The sequence below is a fragment of the Ascaphus truei genome, chromosome 19, assembly GCF_040206685.1.
Source record: "Ascaphus truei isolate aAscTru1 chromosome 19, aAscTru1.hap1, whole genome shotgun sequence".
NCBI lineage: Eukaryota > Metazoa > Chordata > Amphibia > Anura > Ascaphidae > Ascaphus > Ascaphus truei.
The window spans coordinates 14,367,235-14,390,130 of record NC_134501.1 but is presented as its reverse complement, the minus strand read 5'-3'; the positions used below and the strand labels follow the sequence as shown (position 1 = coordinate 14,390,130).

The 22,896-nt window shown below is 46.4% G+C and overlaps 1 protein-coding gene across 2 annotated transcripts in view; it reads left to right on the top strand.

Moving 5' to 3' along the window:
* CDH13 (cadherin 13) overlaps positions 1 to 6,736 on the top strand; it is a 423,340-nt gene extending 416,604 nt beyond the window's left edge. For both annotated transcript variants that reach the window (XM_075576708.1, XM_075576709.1), the window contains one exon: positions 1,871 to 6,736. In XM_075576708.1, the coding sequence (XP_075432823.1) occupies positions 1,871 to 1,878 (8 nt within the window). In that variant the 3' untranslated portion in view covers positions 1,879 to 6,736. The remainder of the gene's footprint in view (positions 1 to 1,870) is intronic.
* Positions 6,737 to 22,896: the final 16,160 nt, after the last annotated feature.

Here is a 22,896-nt window from a genome sequence, read left to right as displayed (position 1 = left end):
AACAAATGTATTGCCACCGTCGTGTGCGCTTATAGTAGAAGCGACGTGATGGAGCGGTGCTTGGTCGAGATCGCTGGAATTCAAGTCAATTCGATTTTTACAGCGACCGCAGCGTGACATCACCGTCGCTATAAGCGCAGCCTCAGAGTTGTGCACGAAAATCACTGCTGGGAATAACATACGGCTCTACCTAAGGCCAATATATCAGTCATGCCTACCTACACACATTTTACCCCAATCTCGGTGGCAGATGGCGATACGTTTTAGTAGACAAATAGTTCTTCATAGATGGGACCCGTGAGGGCCTTTAATACCTGTGTGCACATACAGTGAAGAAGAGCGATCATGTTTAGCTATTCAAGTGTTCCAACCAGCAGCGATCTTCCACTTCCCCAGGAACAGTACAGCTAATAGAACGCTGCACTGTGCCATAAAGTAGCCATCCTTCCAGACCCGATCCCCACCCATTAGAATCTTTGTGCCTTTTTACATTCCTCAGCTGCTAAGCCTTAAACTGCAGGGTTCAGAGGAAGCATTAAAACAGCCTGACAAAAACTACAGTAACCACACAAAAATGAAAAATATTAATAATTCCCCACTTATGCTCAGGGAACAAGGAAGGCTGGATCATCAGAATATGACTTTTAAATGCATTATTAAATGAAGTTTACGTAATTATAATTATCAACGGCAAGAAAGTTGCGGTGTGGTGCATTGTTCAAAGATACCTGCAGTGTTTTCTAAAGCAAAAAAGGAGTTCACTTCTCGCCTTCTTTGTCATGTATAATACATATTTCCCACTTTCTTTTCTGTACACGGTAATTTCCTTTCCTGTGCGGTTTGACTTTGCACATAGTAATTCCTGCAGTAATAATGTGCTGTAATATTGCAGTATTTATCTAATGACTCAAGCTTTTATTCCTGGCCCATCAACCCTCTGTGGCTGCTAAGAGTATTGTGGAATCAGTATTTTCCTTTAGGGCTTTATTTACCAGCCATCCATCCCCACCTAATGCATGTTCAGAGACTCCTACTGAGCACACGTTAGTCACGAGATGCACTCCATTCAGTGTTACAATCCCTCTTTATGTTCAAGGGGAAATGTAACCTTCTGCTTCAAGATTATTAAGGCTTCTTCTTTTTAGCAAACGGCTTTAACCCTTTGAGCACCTTGGCTCCTCCAGCACTCGTGATGGAGAATCGGTCACCTTATTGCTCTCTCACTTGTGACGGTGTGGAAGGCGGCCTCCTATTCCACTTTATTATAGATTGTGTGTTGCGCTCCTGTTTGTAGCGCCGCCGTACACCATTCACTGGGTGTCCCAGAGGGTGGCACGCTGGAGACGCCTGTGCACCCACGGAATACTCATTCTTTAGGGGAGATCAGCCTGAACGTGACCTTTGCGGCTTGACATCCAAACGATTACTACAGATAGTAATCCCCGAGGGGGAAGGTGAAGCGGAGCACAGCCGTGCAAACGAGGGATAAATCCTTTTCTGCACCATGTTGTCGCTCATTCAATAAAGAAGTTTTTTACCTGATCGGCTGTCATCCCGGATTTATCCCTCGTTTGCACGGCTGTGCCAGAGGGACTATGGCACTCTGACGCCGCTTCCCGTCTGGTGCGCGAAGGGTTAAGACATTGCAATATACCCAGATACGCACACACAGCAAAATGTTCATTAATCACTCAGATCTCAATTATTATCTAACAGGTATTTTCATGATGAATCATACTGCCTTATTAACCCCTTCACTCACAGAGGGGACAGCATCCTTGTAGAAATGCGATATAACAGTAAACACGTTCAGGCTGAATTTGCTATATGTGGCTATTCAAATGCATGTCTGCTCTTTTTTTCCACTTAGGTCTGTGAGAATTCCTGACTTTTCTAAGCTGCCTACTACATTGCCATGGCAACAGGAAGAGGAAAAAGTGGATTCTGAAGATCGCAGTTTACAGTTACTTCACGACTAGGCCTCAACTGCTCCAGACTCAGTTTAATTTGCAACCTCAATTAGTCTATAAAATGGTACCCCCACTCCTTGACATCGTCTGTTCCTGCATTCTGTGTATTAACGGATCCTTGCTGAAGATGAAAGTGCGATAAGAATTTGGGCTGAACGATAAAAGAAAATGACTTTGAACTTGACCTTCTCGGCTTGAAACAGAATGGCGAGACATCTACCCTCTGACCCCACACACTGTACGGATTACCCAACCTAAAATATGTTTGTCAGATATGTGTGTACGTGTGCTTAATCCTAACACAGACCCGAGACCACATTAGGGCAAGGCGCAGATCTTGGCTGTAACCAACATGTGTCAAGAAAGCGTGTTGTGTGCATTGAACCGAAGCACTGAGACATACAGTGAAGCATTGCTAAATGAGTCCATGTTAATAAGATCAGCAATCAGTATATGACAAGAAAGCATTGCAGAGCTGTGATGTTGAAGTAACAGATTAACGATACATTTTCAGTGCGACTAATATGTAATAAGATATTGCTCAAACATTGTGTAAGCCTGTCAGAAATAATTAGAGTCCCAGTACCTTAACCTCTGCCTTGCTGGCGGCGCATATAATGCATTGATACATTTCTTCCCCAGTGCTAAAGGTATATATATGTATGTATATCACCAAGATTCCATTTTGAAAGTCACTCACCTGTGCAACACATTTCATGCATTTTAAACACATTTTGTTTCTATCTGCCAAGATGTGTTGATGACGTTTTCAAGGTCAGGCAAGTCTCACGCTGGACATAATTAACCCCTTCAGTACAAATGGGCATGCAATGGATTTTTTTGCAACGAGTTGCACACCTCTTTGGATTGGAAGGGTTAAGGTGCTTAACCAGGGAATATGCAATCTCGGCGACAAGGAATTACACAGAAACTGCAAATCACAGTGGGGCTTTAAAAGCAGAATTTTCTAAATCGATCTTTGCCCCTTAAAGTGATTAATACAGCGACATTCAGAACAAACAGTGACAGATTTTACAATTAAATTTGTGATCAGTGAGAGTTTCATTATTTTTGCTTCCTCTGCTGGGTATTTTTCTATTGTTATCTTGAAATCTTTATCGGTGCAGCGCCAACAATGCACATGTGTCCTTAGTGTACATATGCACGCACACAATTAAGTTAAAAAAAAACGAGTTAAAAAAAAAAGTAAACCGCAAATATTTTTTCAGTCTTTGGAAAGAGTTAAATTCAATCCAAGTTATCTTTTATTCCGTGAGCATGTCACATGCAAAAAAATAACATATAAAACGTGTTGAGATTAGTATATCGTTCCATGAACTGCAATTTAAATCCATCAGAGCTCACACCAAATTTTTATAAGATATTCTACTAGTGACAGACGGCAGCTTTTAATTAGTCCCACAGTAACGAGGGTAAAGTAAGTGTCTTAGAACTTGTTAACCCCTTCTCTGCGGGAGATGTCTTTCCACCATTAAAAAAAAAAAAAAAAAAGCTTTCTTTTGCAACTAGAAATTTACAGCTGCATTCTTTAATTAGCATTTCTACTGTATTTTTTCAGTCGTACTGTACGCTGTCTTTAGCATGTGAGTTCCTGAAGAATACTCCACGCAGTGTATGTACTTAAATGGTAGTTTCTTAAGGTGCATTGAAATCCGGAAACGCACATTTTTGAGAGTGCTACATGGGTCAGGAAATGTGTTGGTATGTTATAGAACAGACTGTATAATAACTAAATGTTTCTCTACTTGCCATGTTCCACCAACAAAAACATCAGGCTGATACATAACATATCTGGCAGTGAACGTGCATACAGTACAGTATTGTCTCCTCTAAACCAAATGTGATAAGAAATAGATGCTATGTTGGATATAAAATGGATATATACAGAACGCAGGGTATCTGAATATTTGTAACTGTGCATTAGCCATGTTCCTTCCCAAGAGATACACGGACGGCGAAAGCAGGGCACTCACAGTACTAGAATTCTATTCGCTATTTTAAAGAATACGAGCCGCAATATTCTGGAATAGAATAAATGCGGGTACTAATTAAAGCAACAAGACCCCTCCCCCTACCAGATACCTACATGAGTTTAACTGGTATAATGCCTGTGTCTTGCCCCCTGAGCATGTTAAATATCATGATTTGCTTACATTTCTACCATCTGAGGTTACCAGTAACAGTTTTGGAAAGGGCAAGAAAAGATGTCTTAAAATACAAAAAGCTGCACTAAATAGGTAATATTAACAATTACATTCACTCGTTTGGAAACGACTGGACGGGGCGGGCCATTAGTAATAGCTTTCCGATTCCACCCCATAAATATTTTGATAACTTCAGAGACCAGAAATGTTAAGTACTTTTGAAATGAAAGGCTCTTAAGTTGTTCCTCGCTGTCCTAAGCGATAATAACCCAATGATGTCCTTTCAGTCCATGATTAAAAGGCATTTGTTGTAAGTATTGCTTATCTGTATTTGTGCCTAGAGGCGGCGGGATATCTGTAACCTGCGTTCTCACAAGCACCTATTTCTCTGGGTTTAATGACTGATACATTTGATACACCCCCCACAAAGTGTCTAATAATTTAGCCAATTGTGTGAATGGATAAAAGTGCTGTCCAACTCTGCAGATTGTACATCATCTAGCAAATACTGGGTTATGGGATAGAGAGTACCCCAGGATTTCAGGATGCCAAAGCATGTCCAGATTTCCAAATAACTAAACGCAGCACAAAAGCTACACAGGGGTCACAGAAGTCACGGAGCTGAAAGTCCTGTTTAATGGAAATGGAATGAAAATGATATAACACACATCATTAGCTCTGGGGAAACTGAAAAATGTTATTTCACCTTCAAGTCCTTGAAGCAACTGAAAGCGAAGCAACTAGTATGCATAAAATAGCATTAAAACAGGGCAATGAAAGGTAATTTTCTGGCATGGTGCCCATGGAGACAATAATACAGATTGCATTGTTTCACTTGAAAATAAAGCAGACTGTTAGGGGAATGATTGTAACGCATAGCAAATATGTGAGGTTAAAAGACGCCTATTTGAAGATTACATGTATTATCATTAGATCCCTTCTAAATGATCTGAAATATATTTCTGTGTAGTGTTCAAGTGGTGCTATCACTGCAACATGAATGTCCTTGTAGAATTGATTTGTAACATGTTTGCAACAAAAATTGTTGGTGTTGAACTGCAGACACCAACTGCCAGCAACTAGTATTTGTGATTTAAATGTTACTTTATAGCAATATGGTTTTTTTAAAGACATAATTTAAACGAAGGACAAATTGTATTAAATGAGAAAAGGCAAATTTAAGGACCAGGGAATTGAGTTATTAATGATTTATAGATCTTGTCGTTCTTGGTACCATAGGAAAAAAAATGAATGTTGTTAAATAGCCTTGCTAACCTAATTGCTGTCTGCCTTCAAGAAACCATTCTTGTTTCTCTCAAGTACTTTTCTTGCCAAAATAAGCTAATCCTTTTGTTGTGCAATGTGTTGCAGGACTTCTGACGAGGAAGGGTTATACTCTAACAATAAACAGGTTCACCTATAGAATGAATGATGTACAATCTATCCAAAAGGCCAATGCATTTCATCTGATTTAGGGTAACATACATCGTTCTTCATAGGTTTTGTAGTGAGTTTCAATGTCCCCCACAAAACTCGACATCTTGGTATAACTCCGTTTCCATAGGATTCAGTTGCAGTGTTGGCACTCTGTATCACAATATATCCCAACATATCACAGCAGAGAGAACAATAAAGCACACCACATCTGTATATGGAGCAGATTCGTTGGCCTCGTCTACATGCAGTAAGTTACAACATTACAGCTGATAAATGGGTGTAGGGGACGGTATTGTAACCAACCTTGTTCACGGATAAAGTTCCTATACAGAGCTGCATGAAGCACCTTTTACTTGTATGCACAATTAGGGGTTTGCTACTATTTGATAGTTGTCGCCCCCTTTGCCTCGCCTCATCTGTATGACTCCCCCTAGATCCCTGAGGCCATTGTGAACTATAGACCAAATCACCAGAAATGTGCCAACAATAGTTTACATACCAGTGGTGACTGCATGCAGGTTCTTTCTATGTAGTGATATGGAACGGCTACCAGAAGTAAAACAAAAGTGCTTTAGACAGCAAGTATCTTTATTCAGTACTTTGTAGGGGGGGGTGGAGGAATGCACTTTTCACATTTAAAATGATATTTTCACTAATTATTACACCAGTCCAGTACATTAACAAATGTTTAGAACATAACCCCTTCCACAATGAAGGGACCAGAAAAGCATTGCAGGCCCCTCAAGCCCTGAAGAGGTTAAATGAATGTGGTATAGCACATTATACGCACAACAGAGAGATCACGCTGTGTTGAGATGTGAAAGTGAATATCTGTTAAATATGCTGTAACTGAAGCTCCAAAATAGAATACATTTGGAAATACCATATTACTTTATTTAAAAATCCTTGATTTTGCAACCCTTTTTGGTAATTATTCTGCTTTCTTTTCCATAGAAGTATAAATAAAACAGTCAATAAAATGATCTTTTTCTCAGCACATGTTATTCCGCTACTGGTTCTATTAAAAGCTCCCTGGACCCCAGTTGCTGAATTACTTGTGGTTCCTGAGGTGTAAATAAGCATTTTGATTTATGACGTGGTTGCAAAGAAACTTGTAATTTATTTGTGAAATGCTCAAATAAAGGATGTCTGGACTTTTACCTACTTCGTATAAAATGTGTATTTTATCTTAACGTCCACACGGTGATGGTTCCTTACTAGATATTGGAGAATATTTTGGTTTTATTGCAAAATATGACCAAAACGAGCAGTTCCACCAAGAGTTTTTTTCTTATAGGTGGGAAGTGGGGGGTCCCCAGAACTGAAATGCCCCCCTGCTTCCCGAGATACGTACCTCCGTATTTGCTACTGGTAACATGCCCAGCTGGGTGAACAATATGGAGGCTTAAATCTCTCTTGGAATCAAAAGTCAATAGGAAGACGCCACTTCATTAACGCGGCTTCCTATTGGCCCGTGTGACGCAACGTTGCCGTTGGTGCCACTGCCCGAGCTCCGCGCTTACAGAGACCCTGAGCTCTTCCCTACAACATGGAAACGTAATGCAGCATAGTGCTGCTTTGCCATCACGTGACACCGCATGGCGCCGTGACATCATGACGCTGCGTCACCAGTTAAGAGGCTCCCTGAAAGCTACGGCACCGAGCCACCTAAAAGAACAAGCCGGCTTTGGACGCGGGAGATTTAAACCTCCATAGAGCACCTACGGAGGTAAGTTCCTTGGAGAGAGAGCAGGGGGTCCCCAGGTCAGCTCCGGAGACCCCCTGCTTCCTTACATAGAAGCATTACATGGAACTCTGCCTTAATTGCAACACTAAAAATCTAATTCCACTATTGGTTCTTCCAAACTGAAGTTGGATAACATGTTACAGCCTCATTATAATGAACTGTTTAACAATTCACTTTATGAACCTGCCAAAAGTGTAATAAACTCTCTTGCCGTGATTTCCTTCATGTGGAAATTGCTTCGCAGGCTTCTCGCATTTTTGCTTTTTCGCCTTTTGAGCTCTTGTCTTATTACTATACTTTTACACATCACTCAGAGAGAAAAAAGGCAGTTATGTGTAATAAGTTCAGAAGATCTGCAGAGAGGAGATGTTTCCAAATAGGGCAACATTTGCAACAAAAGAATTTGCGGAACATTAAAAGTCAATGTGCCCTTTACACATACCGGGCAAAACATTTTGTGAACCACACTGGAAGCCGGTCCCCTATTTTTACTGCAGAAGATAAAATGATGCAACTTGCATTCTATTCGCTATTTATGCGCACATTTGAATCAGCGTAGACACCAACATTTGCTGCAGCCCGAGCAACACTTTTCACAAATGTAAATACCACAAATTACATTTAAGCCAGTCAAAGTGTTTCATTTTCCAGCGACATCAATTATTTACTCTTCAAAAGAGACCTGCTGTTTTACTGTAGAGGTTCTCAACTCCCGTCCTCAACAGCCACCAACAGGTCGGGTTTTCAGGATACCCCAGCTTCAGCACAGGTGCAGTCGAAGACTGAGCCTCTGATTGAGCCACATGAAGCTGGGATATCCTGAAACCCTGACCTTTGGGGGGGGGCCTGAGGACTGGAGTTGAGCACCCCTGTTTTATTATACAGTGAATAGAACTGCGATATTCGCCTGAGTTCCCATAGGGAGACACCATGTATTTATGGAAATACTTGCCCTAATGCATTCACTGATTGAGCTCATTAATATGCACCTTGCGATAGGGGCAATGCGGCTCTTATAATAAAGATTAAGCCCAGCTATTACCATACCTATCTGGATGGGTGTACAGGATTTCCCTGTCACTCCATCCTTTTGTGGCTCATCGGGACAAATATATATAATAATGTATACGTGAAACCTTTATTACATGTAAAACTGTTTGCTTAATGTAACTGGGTATGTCTTTGCTCCCTGGGCACGCTAGGCTGGTAATACACTTGCTCAGCCTACACAGTCCGGGATGCGAGTTTGGCTGGTTCCACAGGGAGGTTGGAGACAATGGAGGATGGGGATAGACAGGCCTCCTATCTGGGAGGTGTTGGTCCAAAGAGCAGAGCCATTGTCTGCCCATACAGAGAGGCGCCTATCTCATCAGGAGAGAGTCGGCACTGAGAACAGGGGGGAGGTATACGCTGTTCTAATTGGCTGGTTCGTAATTCACGCATTCCTTGCCTCAGCCTCTCCGTCACACCCTCAGCCCGGATTGGCCAACGCAGACGGACCGTAGCTCTGTGATTGGCTCCTAACACCACATCCCAGTGGTGTAACTATCGTGCCGCTAAACCCTACAATGGGGGGGGGGAGAGAAGGTGCCCGCTGCCTGCTGGCCGGCGCTGTTGCTGGTTTCTGCTTGATGTGTGGGGGCGGAGCCTTGCTCTGGGGGCAGGGCCTTGACTGCACACAGGGAATTCCTCCTCCCCCTGCCTAATTCCCCTCCCGGCATAGCTCAGCACCTCTCACAGAGACGGAGTCACGAGCAGCTCTATAGAGAGGGGGGGGGGGGGGAGTGTGTGTGTGTACGTATGCGTGTGCGTATGCGTATAGCCAATAAAGAATATCACTTGTGAGCACATTCACTAAATGTGAGTCATTTCCCAGAATCCCTTGCAGTGGGAGCACTGTATGCTAGGTGATAATGGTGAAAGGCAGGGTTGCAGACCTGTCTAAGACATGTGAATGTGCTCACACATGGTATTCTTTATCGGCTATATGCCAACGGTGGAGCTTTTTTGTTGCCTTTTTCACCCACCATAACTTAAAATGTGTATATATATATATATACAGTGTTCGACAAACCTATACATTTGCTCGCCCCGGGCGAGTGGATTTAACCCCCGGGCGAGTAAATATTGGCCCAAGCAGCACACGTTTGGTACTAGGTGGCGAGTAGATTTGTTGGTGATTTGTCAACCACTGTATATATATATATATATATATATACATATACACATATATATATATATATATATATATACACATATATATATATATATATACACACACATATATATACATATACACATATATACACGTGTGTGTATATATATATATATATATATATACACTGTATATAAGTGTGTGTGGATTGTTTGTGTGTGTGTGAAATTGAGTGAGGCGTGGGTTTGTGTTAGGGAGGAGGTGGGGGAGAGGAGGAGGAAGAGTAAGAAACGGAGTGAGACATGGCAGAAGAGTGGAGGACACTAAGGGTGGGGGGAGTGTGAGTATGAGAGGGGGGACTGTGAGGGGGTAGGGGTGCTTGCAAGGCGGCTCACAGGAGGACCCCAGTGGAAACAAAATTATTTAAATTTTGGGGGGGGCTTTCAAAAAAGTTGCAAGGGAGCCCAAAAAAATGTAGTTACCCCACTACCACATCCGTACTTTCTCTCCCGTGGCGGCAGCATTATCTGAGACAGAGCTGTCAATCACTGCTCTGCTCTCTGAAGTCACACCCCACAATACTTTTCAAAGAAATATGCAAGGCATTGTGGGGCGCAACTTCGGAGTGCAGAGCAGCGATTGCCACTACCACAGGGCTGGAGAGGCTGGTGTTGGAGGCCATGTTCCTGTTCTAATAGAGATAATCTTCACAATTTGTTTTTTTGTTTTTTTTACTCCACTCAAGGTCACGCTTTACACCATCCATCACATAAGGTATTTCATAGCTCGTGCGGCTCACTCATAGGGAGTTTTCTACAGATGCGCGAGGCCTCAAGGCTTTTTCTTTGGAAGGTTCAGCAGACACCAGCTCAGCCTCAAGTAAAAATAGCACTTCCTCTGTGCTGCTGTTAGACAGAATCTGTAGTAATGTGACAAGCGTTTCATGACATTTAGGGCAGGACTTTATAAATCAATTGCAGAAGCTTCAGCTAAAATGTTTAACTGATTTGTAACCAATGGAGCCGCTGAATTTGATTTAGGACGATATGGCAATTATTAAAACCCATTTCTGTGATGCAGGGAGGACAACATGAAGGGAAGTTCATGGGGTATTGATCCAAGATTGCAAAATCATACAAAAGGGCAAGATCGATCACATATAATATATTATAAAGAGAGCGCGCAGGCACACCATATATTACACGGAACCATGCAGTCATAAAGCTAGGATTCCAAATACCATGTTTACATCTGACATACAGAAGTGGCAGACGGTTTCTTCCGGTGATAACACAAAATAGGATATCATTATTAGGGAACTCCCAAAACGACAAAAACAAAAATGCCACAGAGCGCACCATGGATTCATTATAAAATGATATCATTTAGTGACACTATTTTGTGGCCTATTGGACTGTGTTTATTGTATTAAAATATAATTTTATAATTAATCGTGGTGCGCTCTGTGTGCATTACAGCGGACTAACAGATGTTGTAATGGCGCAATAGTAATGTCAATAGCTTTGGAGTGCCTAAATCATTCTCATTGTCCGCACCTTGTGACCTTACACAATGCGATAGGTACCGAGCTGCATGCACTGCTGTGTTACACAATGCGATAGGTACAGAGCTGCATGCACTGCTGTGTTACACAATGCGATAGGTACAGAGCTGCACGCACTGCCGTGTTACACAATGCGATAGGTACAGAGCTGCACACACTGCCGTGTTACACAATGCGATAGGTACAGAGCTGCATGCAGTGCCGTGTTACACAATGTGACAGGTACAGAGCTGCATGCACTGCTGTGTTACACAATGCGATAGGTACAGAGCTGCACGCACTGCCGTGTTACACAATGCGATAGGTACAGAGCTGCACACACTGCCGTGTTACACAATGCGATAGGTACAGAGCTGCATGCACTGCCGTGTTACACAATGCGATAGGTACAGAGCTGCATGCACTGCCGTGTTACACAATGCGATAGGTACAGAGCTGCATGCACTGCCGTGTTACACAATGTGACAGGTACAGAGCTGCATGCACTGCCGTGTTACACAATGCGATAGGTACAGAGCTGCACGCACTGCCGTGTTACACAATGCGATAGGTACAGAGCTGCATGCACTGCCGTGTTACACAATGCGATAGGTACAGAGCTGCATGCACTGCCGTGTTACACAATGCGATAGGTACAGAGCTGCACGCACTGCCGTGTTACACAATGCGATAGGTACAGAGCTGCATGCACTGCCGTGTTACACAATGCGATGATAGGTACAGAGCTGCACACACTGCCGTGTTACACAATGCGATAGGTACAGAGCTGCATGCACTGCTGTGTTACACAATGCGATGATAGGTACAGAGCTGCACACACTGCCGTGTTACACAATGCGATGATAGGTACAGAGCTGCATGCACTGCCGTGTTACACAATGCGATGATAGGTACAGAGCTGCATGCACTGCCGTGTTACACAATGCGATAGGTACAGAGCTGCATGCACTGCCGTGTTACACAATGCGATGATAGGTACAGAGCTGCACACACTGCCGTGTTACACAATGCGATGATAGGTACAGAGCTGCATGCACTGCCGTGTTACACAATGTGATAGGTACAGAGCTGCATGCACTGCCGTGTTACACAATGCGATAGGTACAGAGCTGCATGCACTGCCGTGTTACACAATGCGATGATAGGTACAGAGCTGCATGCACTGCCGTGTTACACAATGCGATAGGTACAGAGCTGCATGCACTGCCGTGTTACACAATGCGATAGGTACAGAGCTGCATGCACTGCCGTGTTACACAATGCGATGATAGGTACAGAGCTGCACACACTGCCGTGTTACACAATGCGATGATAGGTACAGAGCTGCATGCACTGCCGTGTTACACAATGCGATAGGTACAGAGCTGCACGCACTGCTGTGTTACACAATGCGATAGGTACAGAGCTGCATGCACTGCCGTGTTACACAATGCGATGATAGGTACAGAGCTGCACGCACTGCTGTGTTACACAATGCGATAGGTACAGAGCTGCATGCACTGCCGTGTTACACAATGCGATAGGTACAGAGTTGCATGCACTGCCGTGTTACACAATGCGATAGGTACAGAGCTGCATGCAGTGCCGTGTTACACAATGCGATGATAGGTACAGAGCTGCACGCACTGCTGTGTTACACAATGCGATAGGTACAGAGCTGCATGCACTGCCGTGTTACACAATGCGATAGGTACAGAGTTGCATGCACTGCCGTGTTACACAATGCGATAGGTACAGAGCTGCATGCAGTGCCGTGTTACACAATGCGATGATAGGTACAGAGCTGCACGCACTGCTGTGTTACACAATGCGATAGGTACAGAGCTGCATGCACTGCCGTGTTACACAATGCGATAGGTACAGAGCTGCATGCACTGCCGTGTTACACAATGTGATGATAGGTACAGAGCTGCACGCACTGCCGTGTTACACAATGCGATAGGTACAGAGCTGCACGCACTGCCGTGTTACACAATGCGATGATAGGTACAGAGCTGCACGCACTGCTGTGTTACACAATGCGATAGGTACAGAGCTGCATGCACTGCCGTGTTACACAATGCGATAGGTACAGAGTTGCATGCACTGCCGTGTTACACAATGCGATAGGTACAGAGCTGCATGCACTGCCGTGTAACACAATGCGATAGGTACAGAGCTGCATGCACTGCCGTGTTACACAATGCGATGATAGGTACAGAGCTGCATGCACTGCCGTGTTACACAATGCGATAGGTACAGAGCCGCATGCACTGCCGTGTTACACAATGCGATAGGTACAGAGCTGCATGCACTGCCGTGTTACACAATGCGATGATAGGTACAGAGCTGCATGCACTGCCGTGTTACACAATGCGATAGGTACAGAGCTGCATGCACTGCCGTGTTACACAATGCGATAGGTACAGAGCCGCACGCACTGCCGTGTTACACAATGCGATGATAGTTACAGAGCTGCATGCACTGCCGTGTTACACAATGCGATAGGTACAGAGCTGCATGCACTGCCGTGTTACACAATGCGATGATAGGTACAGAGCTGCATGACTGCCGTGTTACACAATGCAATAGGTACAGAGCTGCATGCACTACCGTGTTACACAATGCGATAGGTACAGAGCTGCATGCACTGCCGTGTTACACAATGCGATAGGTACAGAGCTGCACGCACTGCCGTGTTACACAATGCGATAGGTACAGAGCTGCACGCACTGCCGTGTTACACAATGCGATAGGTACAGAGCTGCATGCACTGCCGTGTTACACAATGCGATGATAGGTACAGAGCTGCACGCACTGCCGTGTTACACAATGCGATGATAGGTACAGAGCTGCATGCACTACCGTGTTACACAATGCGATAGGTACAGAGCTGCATGCACTACCGTGTTACACAATGCGATAGGTACAGAGCTGCATGCACTGCCGTGTTACACAATGCGATGATAGGTACAGAGCTGCACACACTGCCGTGTTACACAATGCGATGATAGGTACAGAGCTGCATGCACTGCCGTGTTACACAATGCAATAGGTACAGAGCTGCATGCACTGCCGTGTTACACAATGCGATGATAGGTACAGAGCTGCACGCACCGCCGTGTTACACAATGCGATAGGTACAGAGCTGCATGCACTGCCGTGTTACACAATGCGATGATAGGTACAGAGCTGCATGCACTGCCGTGTTACACAATGCGATAGGTACAGAGCTGCAAGCACTGCCGTGTTACACAATGCGATAGGTACAGAGCTGCAAGCACTGCCGTGTTACACAATGCGATAGGTACAGAGCTGCATGCACTGCCGTGTTACACAATGCGATAGGTACAGAGCTGCATGCAGTGCCGTGTTACACAATGCGATAGGTACAGAGCTGCAAGCACTGCTGTTACACAATGCGATAGGTACAGAGCTGCATGCACTGCCGTGTTACACAATGCGATAGGTACAGAGCTGCATGCACTGCCGTGTTACACAATGCGATAGGTACAGAGCTGCACGCACTGCCGTGTTACACAATGCGATAGGTACAGAGCTGCATGCACTGCCGTGTTACACAATGCGATAGGTACAGAGCTGCACGCACTGCCGTGTTACACAATGCGATAGGTACAGAGCTGCATGCAGTGCCGTGTTACACAATGCGATGATAGGTACAGAGCTGCATGCACTGCCGTGTTACACAATGCGATAGGTACAGAGCTGCACGCACTGCTGTGTTACACAATGCGATAGGTACAGAGCTGCACGCACTGCCGTGTTACACAATGCGATAGGTACAGAGCTGCATGCACTGCCGTGTTACACAATGCGATGATAGGTACAGAGCTGCACGCACTGCCGTGTTACACAATGCGATGATAGGTACAGAGCTGCATGCACTGCCGTGTTACACAATGCGATGATAGGTACAGAGCTGCATGCACTGCCGTGTTACACAAGGCGATGATAGGTACAGAGCTGCATGCACTGCCGTGTTACACAATGCGATGATAGGTACAGAGCTGCATGCACTGCCGTGTTACACAATGCGATAGGTACAGAGCTGCATGCACTGCCATGTTACACAATGCGATGATAGGTACAGAGCTGCATGCACTGCCGTGTTACACAATGCGATGATAGGTACAGAGCTGCATGCACTGCTGTGTTACACAATGCAATAGGTACAGAGCTGCATGCACTGCTGTGTTACACAATGCGATAGGTACAGAGCTGCACACACTGCCGTGTTACACAATGCGATAGGTACAGAGCTGCATGCACTGCCGTGTTACACAATGCGATAGGTACAGAGCTGCATGCACTGCCGTGTTACACAATGCGATGATAGGTACAGAGCTGCATGCACTGCCGTGTTACACAATGTGATAGGTACAGAGCTGCATGCACTGCCGTGTTACACAATGCGATAGGTACAGAGCTGCATGCACTGTCGTGTTACACAATGCGATGATAGGTACAGAGCTGCACGCACTGCCGTGTTACACAATGCGATAGGTACAGAGCTGCATGCACTGCCGTGTTACACAATGCGATAGGTACAGAGCTGCATGCACTGCTGTGTTACACAATGCGATAGGTACAGAGCTGCATGCACTGCCGTGTTACACAATGCGATAGGTACAGAGCTGCATGCACTGTCGTGTTACACAATGCGATAGGTACAGAGCTGCACACTGCCGTGTTACACAATGCGATAGGTACAGAGCTGCACGCACTGCTGTGTTACACAATGCGATAGGTACAGAGCTGCATGCACTGCCGTGTTACACAATGCGATAGGTACAGAGCTGCATGCACTTCCGTGTTACACAATGCGATAGGTACAGAGCTGCATGCACTGCCGTGTTACACAATGCGATGATAGGTACAGAGCTGCATGCACTGCCGTGTTACACAATGCGATAGGTACAGAGCTGCATGCACTGCCGTGTTACACAATGCGATAGGTACAGAGCTGCATGCACTGCCGTGTTACACAATGCGATAGGTACAGAGCTGCAAGCACTGCCGTGTTACACAATGCGATAGGTACAGAGCTGCATGCACTTCCGTGTTACACAATGCGATGATAGGTACAGAGTTGCACGCACTGCCGTGTTACACAATGCGATAGGTACAGAGCTGCATGCAGTGCCGTGTTACACAATGCGATAGGTACAGAGCTGCATGCAGTGCCGTGTTACACAATGCGATAGGTACAGAGCTGCATGCACTGCCGTGTTACACAATGCGATGATAGGTAGAGCTGCATGCACTGCCGTGTTACACAATGCGATAGGTACAGAGCTGCATGCACTGCCGTGTTACACAATGCGATAGGTACAGAGCTGCACGCACTGCCGTGTTACACAATGCGATAGGTACAGAGCTGCATGCACTGCCGTGTTACACAATGCGATAGGTACAGAGCTGCACACACTGCCGTGTTACACAATGCGATGATAGGTAGAGCTGCATGCACTGCCGTGTTACACAATGCGATAGGTACAGAGCTGCACACACTGCCGTGTTACACAATGCGATGATAGGTAGAGCTGCATGCACTGCCGTGTTACACAATGCGATAGGTACAGAGCTGCATGCACTGCCGTGTAACACAATGCGATAGGTACAGAGCTGCACGCACTGCTGTATTACACAATGCGATGATAGGTACAGAGCTGCATGCACTGCCGTGTTACACAATGCGATAGGTACAGAGCTGCATGCACTGCCGTGTTACACAATGCGATGATAGGTACAGAGCAGCATGCACTGCCGTGTTACACAATGCGATGATAGGTACAGAGCTGCATGCACTGCCGTGTTACACAATGCGATAGGTACAGAGCTGCATGATTGCCGTGTTACACAATGCGATGATAGGTACAGAGCTGCACGCACTGCCGTGTTACACAATGCGATAGGTACAGAGCTGCATGCACTGCCGTGTTACACAATGCGATAGGTACAGAGCTGCATGCACTGCCGTGTTACACAATGCGATAGGTACAGAGCTGCATGCACTGCTGTGTTACACAATGTGATAGGTACAGAGCTGCACGCACTGCCGTGTTACACAATGCGATAGGTACAGAGCTGCATGCACTGCCGTGTTACACAATGCGATAGGTACAGAGCTGCATGCACTGCCGTGTTACACAATGCGATAGGTACAGAGCTGCACACACTGCCGTGTTACACAATGCGATGATAGGTAGAGCTGCATGCACTGCCGTGTTACACAATGCGATAGGTACAGAGCTGCACACACTGCCGTGTTACACAATGCGATGATAGGTAGAGCTGCATGCACTGCCGTGTTACACAATGCGATAGGTACAGAGCTGCATGCACTGCCGTGTTACACAATGCGATGATAGGTACAGAGCTGCATGCACTGCCGTGTTACACAATGCGATAGGTACAGAGCTGCATGCACTGCCGTGTAACACAATGCGATAGGTACAGAGCTGCATGCACTGCTGTATTACACAATGCGATGATAGGTACAGAGCTGCATGCACTGCCGTGTTACACAATGCGATAGGTACCGAGCTGCATGCACTGCCGTGTTACACAATGCGATGATAGGTACAGAGCTGCATGCACTGCCGTGTTACACAATGCGATGATAGGTACAGAGCTGCATGCACTGCCGTGTTACACAATGCGATAGGTACAGAGCTGCATGATTGCCGTGTTACACAATGCGATGATAGATACAGAGCTGCACGCACTGCCGTGTTACACAATGCGATAGGTACAGAGCTGCATGCACTGCCGTGTTACACAATGCGATAGGTACAGAGCTGCATGCAGTGCCGTGTTACACAATGCGATAGGTACAGAGCTGCATGCACTGCCGTGTTACACAATGCGATAGGTACAGAGCTGCATGCACTGCCGTGTTACACAATGCGATGATAGGTACAGAGCTGCATGCACTGCCGTGTTACACAATGCGATAGGTACAGAGCTGCATGCACTGCCGTGTTACACAATGTGATGATAGGTACAGAGCTGCATGCACTGCCGTGTTACACAATGTGATGATAGGTACAGAGCTGCACGCACTGCCGTGTTACACAATGCGATAGGTACAGAGCTGCATGCAGTGCCATGTTACACAATGCGATAGGTACAGAGCTGCACGCACTGCCGTGTTACACAATGCGATGGGTACAGAGCTGCATGCACTGCCGTGTTACACAATGCGATGATAGGTACAGAGCTGCACGCACTGCCGTGTTACACAATGCGATAGGTACAGAGCTGCATGCACTGCCGTGTTACACAATGTGATAGGTACAGAGCTGCACGCACTGCCGTGTTACACAATGCGATAGGTACAGAGCTGCACGCACTGCCGTGTTACACAATGCGATAGGTACAGAGCTGCATGCACTGCCGTGTTACACAATCCGATAGGTACAGAGCTGCATGCACTGCCGTGTTACACAATGCGATGATAGGTAGAGCTGCATGCACTGCCGTGTTACACAATGCGATAGGTACAGAGCTGCATGCACTGCCGTGTTACACAATGTGATAGGTACAGAGCTGCATGCACTGCCGTGTTACACAATGCGATAGGTACAGAGCTGCACGCACTGCCGTGTTACACAATGCGATAGGTACAGAGCTGCATGCACTGCCGTGTTACACAATGCGATAGGTACAGAGCTGCATGCACTGCCGTGTTACACAATGCGATGATAGGTACAGAGCTGCATGCACTGCCGTGTTACACAATGCGATGATAGGTACAGAGCTGCATGCACTGCCGTGTTACACAATGCGATAGGTACAGAGCTGCATGCACTGCCGTGTAACACAATGCGATAGGTACAGAGCTGCATGCACTGCCGTGTTACACAATGCGATGATAGGTACAGAGCTGCATGCACTGCCGTGTTACACAATGCGATAGGTACAGAGCTGCATGCACTGCCGTGTTACACAATGCGATAGGTACAGAGCTGCATGCACTGCCGTGTTACACAATGCGATGATAGGTACAGAGCTGCATGCACTGCCGTGTTACACAATGCGATAGGTACAGAGCTGCACACACTGCCGTGTTACACAATGCGATGATAGGTACAGAGCTGCATGCACTGCCGTGTTACACAATGCGATGATAGGTACAGAGCTGCATGCACTGCCGTGTTACACAATGCGATAGGTACAGAGCTGCATGCACTGCCGTGTTACACAATGCGATAGGTACAGAGCTGCATGCACTGCCGTGTTACACAATGCGATAGGTACAGAGCTGCACTCACTGCCGTGTTACACAATGCGATGATAGGTAGAGCTGCATGCACTGCCGTGTTACACAATGCGATAGGTACAGAGCTGCATGCACTGCCATGTTACACAATGCGATAGGTACAGAGCTGCACTCACTGCCGTGTTACACAATGCGATAGGTACAGAGCTGCATGCACTGCCGTGTTACACAATGCAATAGGTACAGAGCTGCATGCACTACCGTGTTACACAATGCGATAGGTACAGAGCTGCATGCACTGCTGTGTTACACAATGCGATAGGTACAGAGCTGCATGCACTGCCGTGTTACACAATGCGATAGGTACAGAGCTGCATGCACTGCCGTGTTACACAATGCGATAGGTACAGAGCTGCATGCACTGCCGTGTTACACAATGCGATAGGTACAGAGCTGCATGCACTGCCGTGTTACACAATGCGATAGGTACAGAGCTGCATACACTGCCGTGTTACACAATGCGATAGGTACAGAGCTGCATGCACTGCCGTGTTACACAATGCGATAGGTACAGAGCTGCATGCACTGCCGTGTTACACAATGCGATAGGTACAGAGCTGCATGCACTGCCGTGTTACACGATGCGATAGGTACAGAGCTGCATGCACTGCCGTGTTACACAATGTGATAGGTACAGAGCTGCATGCACTGCCGTGTTACACAATGCGATAGGTACAGAGCTGCATGCACTGCCGTATTACACAATGCGATAGGTACAGAGCTGCATGCACTGCCGTGTTACACAATGCGATAGGTACAGAGCTGCATGCACTGCCATGTTACACAATGCGATAGGTAGAGAGCTGCACGCACTGCCGTGTTACACAATGCGATGATAGGTACAGAGCTGCACACACTGCCGTGTTACACAATGCGATAGGTACAGAGCTGCATGCACTGCCGTGTTACACAATGCGATAGGTACAGAGCTGCATGCACTGCCGTGTTACACAATGCGATGATAGGTACAGAGCTGCATGCACTGCCGTGTTACACAATGCGATGATAGGTACAGAGCTGCATGCACTGCCGTGTTACACAATGCGATAGGTACAGAGCTGCATGCACTGCCGTGTAACACAATGCGATAGGTACAGAGCTGCATGCACTGCCGTGTTACACAATGCGATGATAGGTACAGAGCTGCATGCACTGCCGTGTTACACAATGCGATAGGTACAGAGCTGCATGCACTGCCGTGTTACACAATGCGATAGGTACAGAGCTGCATGCACTGCCGTGTTACACAATGCGATGATAGGTACAGAGCTGCATGCATTGCCGTGTTACACAATGCGATAGGTACAGAGCTGCACACACTGCCGTGTTACACAATGCGATGATAGGTACAGAGCTGCATGCACTGCCGTGTTACACAATGCGATGATAGGTACAGAGCTGCATGCACTGCCGTGTTACACAATGCGATAGGTACAGAGCTGCATGCACTGCCGTGTTACACAATGCGATAGGTACAGAGCTGCATGCACTGCCGTGTTACACAATGCGATAGGTACAGAGCTGCACTCACTGCCGTGTTACACAATGCGATGATAGGTAGAGCTGCATGCACTGCCGTGTTACACAATGCGATAGGTACAGAGCTGCATGCACTGCCATGTTACACAATGCGATAGGTACAGAGCTGCACTCACTGCCGTGTTACACAATGCGATAGGTACAGAGCTGCATGCACTGCCGTGTTACACAATGCAATAGGTACAGAGCTGCATGCACTACCGTGTTACACAATGCGATAGGTACAGAGCTGCATGCACTGCTGTGTTACACAATGCGATAGGTACAGAGCTGCATGCACTGCCGTGTTACACAATGCGATAGGTACAGAGCTGCATGCACTGCCGTGTTACACAATGCGATAGGTACAGAGCTGCATGCACTGCCGTGTTACACAATGCGATAGGTACAGAGCTGCATGCACTGCCGTGTTACACAATGCGATAGGTACAGAGCTGCATACACTGCCGTGTTACACAATGCGATAGGTACAGAGCTGCATGCACTGCCGTGTTACACAATGCGATAGGTACAGAGCTGCATGCACTGCCGTGTTACACAATGCGATAGGTACAGAGCTGCATGCACTGCCGTGTTACACAATGCGATAGGTACAGAGCTGCATGCACTGCCGTGTTACACGATGCGATAGGTACAGAGCTGCATGCACTGCCGTGTTACACAATGTGATAGGTACAGAGCTGCATGCACTGCCGTGTTACACAATGCGATAGGTACAGAGCTGCATGCACTGCCGTATTACACAATGCGATAGGTACAGAGCTGCATGCACTGCCGTGTTACACAATGCGATAGGTACAGAGCTGCATGCACTGCCATGTTACACAATGCGATAGGTAGAGAGCTGCACGCACTGCTGTGTTACACAATGCGATAGGTACAGAGCTGCATGCACTGCCGTGTTACACAATGCGATAGGTACAGAGCTGCATGCACTGCCGTGTTACACAATGCGATAGGTACAGAGCTGCATGCACTGCCGTGTTACACAATGCGATAGGTACAGAGCTGCACGCACTGCCGTGTTACACAATGCGATAGGTACAGAGCTGCACTCACTGCCGTGTTACACAATGCGATAGGTACAGAGCTGCATGCACTGCCGTGTTACACAATGCGATAGGTACAGAGCTGCATACACTGCCGTGTTACACAATGCGATAGGTACAGAGCTGCATGCACTGCCATGTTACACAATGCGATAGGTAGAGAGCTGCATGCACTGCCGTGTTACACAATGCGATAGGTACAGAGCTGCATGCACTGCCGTGTTACACAATGCGATAAGTACAGAGCTGCATGCACTGCTGTGTTACACAATGTGATAGGTACAGAGCTGCATGCACTGCCGTGTTACACAATGCGATAGGTACAGAGCTGCACGCACTGCCGTGTTACACAATGCGATAGGTACAGAGCTGCATGCACTGCCGTGTTACACAATGCGATAGGTACAGAGCTGCATGCAGTGCCGTGTTACACAATGCGATAGGTACAGAGCTGCACGCACTGCCGTGTTACACAATGCGATGATAGGTACAAAGCTGCATGCACTGCCGTGTTACACAATGCGATGATAGGTACAGAGCTGCATGCACTGCCGTGTTACACAATGCGATAGGTATAGAGCTGCATGCACTGCCGTGTTACACAATGCGATAGGTACAGAGCTGCATGCACTGCTGTGTTACACAATGCGATGATAGGTACAGAGCTGCATGCACTGCAGTGTTACACAATGTGATAGGTACAGAGCCGCACGCACTGCCATGTTACACAATGCGATAGGTAGAGAGCTGCATGCACTGCCGTGTTACACAATGCGATAGGTACAGAGCTGCATGCACTGCCATGTTACACAATGCGATAGGTAGAGAGCTGCATGCACTGCCGTGTTACACAATGCGATAGGTACAGAGCTGCATGCACTGCCGTGTTACACAATGCGATAGGTACAGAGCTGCATGCACTGCTGTGTTACCCAATGCGATAGGTACAGAGCTGCATGCACTGCCGTGTTACACAATGCGATAGG